The 4,830-nt window shown below is 41.9% G+C and overlaps 1 protein-coding gene across 1 annotated transcript in view; it reads left to right on the top strand.

Moving 5' to 3' along the window:
* The first annotated feature begins 62 nt into the window (after positions 1 to 62).
* Positions 63 to 4,830, top strand: part of TXNDC12 (thioredoxin domain containing 12 (endoplasmic reticulum)) — a 5,266-nt gene continuing 498 nt past the window's right edge. The window contains exons 1-6 of the mRNA XM_009074020.1: positions 63 to 133; positions 2,675 to 2,727; positions 3,226 to 3,299; positions 3,843 to 3,912; positions 4,000 to 4,083; positions 4,495 to 4,830. The exon at positions 4,495 to 4,830 is cut by the window's right edge and continues 498 nt beyond it. Of these exons, the coding sequence (XP_009072268.1) occupies positions 63 to 133; positions 2,675 to 2,727; positions 3,226 to 3,299; positions 3,843 to 3,912; positions 4,000 to 4,083; positions 4,495 to 4,574 (432 nt within the window). The 3' untranslated portion in view covers positions 4,575 to 4,830. The remainder of the gene's footprint in view (positions 134 to 2,674; positions 2,728 to 3,225; positions 3,300 to 3,842; positions 3,913 to 3,999; positions 4,084 to 4,494) is intronic.

Raw genomic sequence — 4,830 nt, 5'->3', positions numbered from 1 at the left:
CCCGGCCCGTGAGCACGGCCGAGCTGAGCCGCCTGCGCCGGCAGTTCATCAGCTACACCAAGATGCAGCCCAGCGATGAAAACCTGCCCCAGCTGGCCGGCATGTTCCTGCAGTACCTGAGCCGCAGCATCCAGTGATGCCGCCCGTGCCGTGCGCGGCTGTGCTCTGGCCTCGAAGTGCTTGCGACGGCGAGAACATGCCTTCAGACACAGGCCTGGGTCACGGCTGTCATGTGTTGGATCGTGTGGCCGCAGCAGCTCTGGGAAGATGGGAACCACGTCCCTGCAGCAGCTGAGCGAGCCGTATTGCCGGGAGGATCTGTAGGGATCGATTCCCTCATCCCTGCGTTATCCCCGCTCGCACCTGTCGGAAAGCAGAGCTACTGTTGCATACCCAAGCAAGTGAAGTCTTCTATGGAGACATAAATTCCAATAATTGAAGTGTCTGAACATGAAAGCACAAAAGGTGTTGACTGTGCCGAAAACTTTTCCCCTCTGCATTAGCGTGTGTGTCTTGAATAAGATTGTTTTTCTAGGGCAGACTCCAGATAATGTCAAACTGCAGAAGAGACTTCAGGTCCAGAAGTGGAACAGGCTGTGTTTTTAGGATGTGACTGTTTCAAAACATCTGACTGACTCCAGGGGATAGATTCACAAACTCTGCACTACAGAACGGTGCTGACCTAGCAAACTCAAACCTCTCTGTTTCACGTTTAACAATAAAATGTGTGCCTTAAATGGAGTAAAGTCTTAATTTACCTGCAGGACTATTTTATTGAAATAACTTGCCATGTCTTTTCTCTGCAAGGTCATCACTTTGAACACACTATTTGCTTAAGAATGAGTGCTGTCGTAGGAAAAGTGAACTAAAAAGATAGTGTCTCTTCTGTGTGACCCTCCTAAGTCTGTACCAGCTGTGATGGGTAGCTTCATTTTGCACTTAGTTTCCAATAATTTGGGGTTTGCTATTCCACAGATACAGCTTATACAAACTTCTCACTTTCTGGTGGATGCTTCATCCCTCATTTTAATAAATTATGGCTTTTGGTTTTAATTGTACGTGTAGTGCTCCCTGGGAGGAAATGGTAACGTGGGGCAGGAAGGGTTACTTCAATTACAGTGGCTGTTTTTCTGACACACTGGCTGCTAGGTGTACCTACACTGCAGAACTGAGAAATGTTGTGGTGTAAAGTAAGTTTATTTTATCAGTCAGGAGAGTAAAGCTGAGAAAATACATTATCTCAAACCTCTGTGAGTTCTCACTGGCAAAAAGTTGGTGTTTCAAGGCTGTGAGCACTTCCATTTAAAATCTGCTTTGAAAATTTTTCCTGGAAAAGAAGTGTGTTGCAGTGTTGATTACCAGATGACTGAAGTATTTCAACAGGAACCACTGATCCTTGATGATAAGAACAAGGTGTGTTTTCTGATTTTTAGATCAGCTTCTCCTCAAGAAAGAGGCAAAATAATTTTGGACTCTATAGAAACAATGAAAAAAAAGTGTTTTCGTCATCAGGGAGAGGACACTGATGCAATGCAAGCTTTACTAGGGAAATGTGTATTCTTGCTCCTTACTGCAAACAGAGCCTGATGTAAAGGTGATGACATATAAGTTAATTATAAATGACAAGCTTTTGTTTGAACTACTCTAAATGTTAATGGCTTCCTCTCCACCCTTTCCTGGTTCTAAAGGCCGTAACTGAATGCTGCTAAGTAGAGATTTCCTTTCATATCTGTTTACAGCTGAAGAAAAAGTCATACATAGTTCGGCTAGTAATTTAGTTACTGTTATGTGCAAAGGTGTTAGTGTGAAAATTTATCTTCTAACCCTTAATATGGTGCAGAGTTTACAGTAGCAGAAAACTTACAGTTCACTTTGGCATATCCTGAGGAGTATCCATAACTGTATGTTCTCTCTAGATTCCTTCTTCTCCTTCACCTAGTTTTAGCCTGTTACTGTTCTGGAAGCCACATCGTGGAAAACTTAACCTCTGGATAGCACAAGTAGTAAAATGAGCTATTTGGGAGGAAAGAGAATAATAAAGAATAATTTTGGTCTTTGCATTGCACTTTATGTAGGCTGTGGTTCCACACAGCCTCCCTGTCCTTCTCAGCCCCGGCACTTGTCATGTCTGTCACAGGTTAGTTTCAGCATACCAGTGTGTAGGAAACCAGTCAGGCAGCCAGGGGCTTTGCTGGGTTACTGGGTTTGCTGATTGCTTGGTGGAGGATCTCAGTCACAGGAGGTGACTGAAACATATGGGCTGTGATGGGGAGGGGGATGGATAGGTGACTTTTATCCACTGAATTGCCTTAAGCAGCCACGAAAATCCATTCTGAGATCTCTCAAGCAGCTGGTGTCACTACCCACTTCCAGTAAAAGAATGCATGACCACCTGTGTATCTGAGAAATCTAAACTAATAAGAGCAGATCTTCTAAAGAGAAAATCTCTACATGAGCAGTCATTGGCTGACAGTTATAAGAAATTATTTTACATGTTTTAAGATTGAGAAAACTTTTTTACAAGACAGAACACAACACAATCTCTTCACATCTCTCTTATTTCCTGTTAAATGTAACCTTTGAGGAAACCGTGACTGTTAAAATGTGCATGTAATAGAATTTGGTTGAGAGGCTTTCTGGAACCATTCTTTGACAATTTTCTTTCTTTTTTTAGTGGTTTGCCTCTCATGGTTATCATCCACAAGTCCTGGTGTGGAGCTTGCAAAGGTAAGTGTATTTAATACTAGAGCTTGCTGAAATTTTGGATGAGCCTTTGTATACAAATCACATAGCCGTGAGAAACACAAACTTTGCATTCCAAATGTGGCTGGTGGTATTTATATTTCATTGAGAGCAGCATAATGTGGCACTGCCATCACAGACAGACAAGCTGGGTGTTATGGCTAGGCTTAATGGATGAGGTAGCTGAGTGAGAATAGTGGTTTACAGCAAGCTTTCTGCTTCTGTTCCATTGGATCAAATATGACCATGTATGTTTGGTGGTCAGGCTTCATCCCATGGCTGCCCAGCCAGAATTGCTTCAGGTACCTGCTGTTCCAAGCCCAGCTGGAATGGTTTGATACATACATTCCATTTACTCACTGCTTATTGAAAAGCATCAGCTCTCCAGACGGAGGGATGGAGATTTTGATGCTGACTTGAAAATCTGAAATATTTTCCACTGTTTTTACATACCTCTTTGTTTTATTTTCCTCCCTTAATTAGCTTTAAAGCCAAAGTTTGCTGAATCCAAGGAGATCTCTGAACTTGCCCATAATTTTGTTATGGTCAACCTTGAGGTAGGCTGCCTTCTGGTCTGTATCCATGTTATTGCCTACTGATTAAGCACTTGGAATCTGACTTAACTGGTTGTGTCCTGTTTTGTGTACATCCTAAATCCTGCACTCCTGAATGGGCATTCAGGATTGATTGATACAGCTCGTTGTTTTGGAAATACTTTTCTTCAGTCTGGCTATTTTAGTTGTGTTTATAAACCTGGCTCTCTGCCATTGTCTCTTTACCAATTTGTACCTTGTGTGATTCTGTTGCTAGAAGAGTGGACTTTGTATCCATTCTCTCATATCAAACATTCCTACACCCAAATGGAGTGTTTAGTGCAAATTGAAAAAATAGTATTTTCACAAAGGATACTTGTTTAGGTAAGAATAACTTACTTTCCTTTGAGAGTGAAAGATACTGCAGTTACTTAGCATTTGTTCAAGATGTAAATTACTCAGGGTAAAAGGAATCTGAAGGCAAAGAGCTTATTTCTTCTAAAAAGCACTGTGGGTTTTTTAGAGATCTTGCTAATACGTTCCCTTTCTTCTGTCTTGCTTTGGTAGGATGATGAAGAGCCAAAGGATGAAGCCTTTAGTCCCGATGGAGGTTATATTCCCAGAATCCTTTTCATGGGTAAGGCATCCACAGCTGTTCTGTCCACTCACAGGACTGTTCTTATTGTTGCCACCTAAATTTCCTGTTGGATTTCTTGTTTCATAGACCCCAGTGGGAAAGTCCATCCAGAAATCATAAATGAGAGAGGAAACCCCAGCTACAAGTATTTCTATACCAATGCTGATCAAGGTATGTGTGAAGTGGTTTGAAGTGCATTTGTAGTGAGATGAAGGTCTGGGAGGGGAGAAAAACAATACTTCACGGCCTAAGTGGGAGCTGTTAGATACAATGTGAGTGAGTGGCTCTCTAATGCCTGAGGAACTGTATTCAGGATGATGATTCACCTTAATACCTACTATAATGCCTACAGGATCTAAACTCTGTCTCCAGTTTGGCATGGGAAATCATAGAATTCGCATGATCCAGCTACATATAATTGGGAAAAGGATGCAGGACTGTTTGGGTTGGGTTTTCTTCCACAGGTTAATTTGTAGATGTACAATCTGTAACTGCATTGTTCTGAAACACTTTCTTTACCAGTCCACCTTGATGTTTTCATCTTGAGATCAATAGTTGATATCTCTCTGTCTAATCTTTCAGTTGTCCAAGGGATGAAGGAGGCCCAGGAGAAGCTGACAGGTGATGCTTTCAAACAAAAACACCTGGGAGATGAACTATAATGAGTACACTGAATGATGCTTTTTCATCACTTTCAAAACTCTAAAAGGAAACGATTAAACAGACCAAGAATGTAGATGCACGGAAGGGACAGAATTCTCCTGTCAACAATGTTAGGTTAAACCCTGTTTGGAGTTCACACACACACCAGTTACAGTGTTTTCTCCTCCTCTACCTAGCAGTTTGCACTGTGATGGTTATTTGCAACTAGGCAATGTGCAAACACATCCCTTTGTGTGTCTGAACAACCACTAATAT

This window comes from Acanthisitta chloris, unplaced genomic scaffold (assembly GCF_000695815.1).
Source record: "Acanthisitta chloris isolate BGI_N310 unplaced genomic scaffold, ASM69581v1 scaffold20314, whole genome shotgun sequence".
Classification (NCBI taxonomy): Eukaryota; Metazoa; Chordata; class Aves; order Passeriformes; family Acanthisittidae; genus Acanthisitta; species Acanthisitta chloris.
Note: the sequence above shows the minus strand (reverse complement) of the source record. Positions and strands in the feature narration are given on the sequence as shown.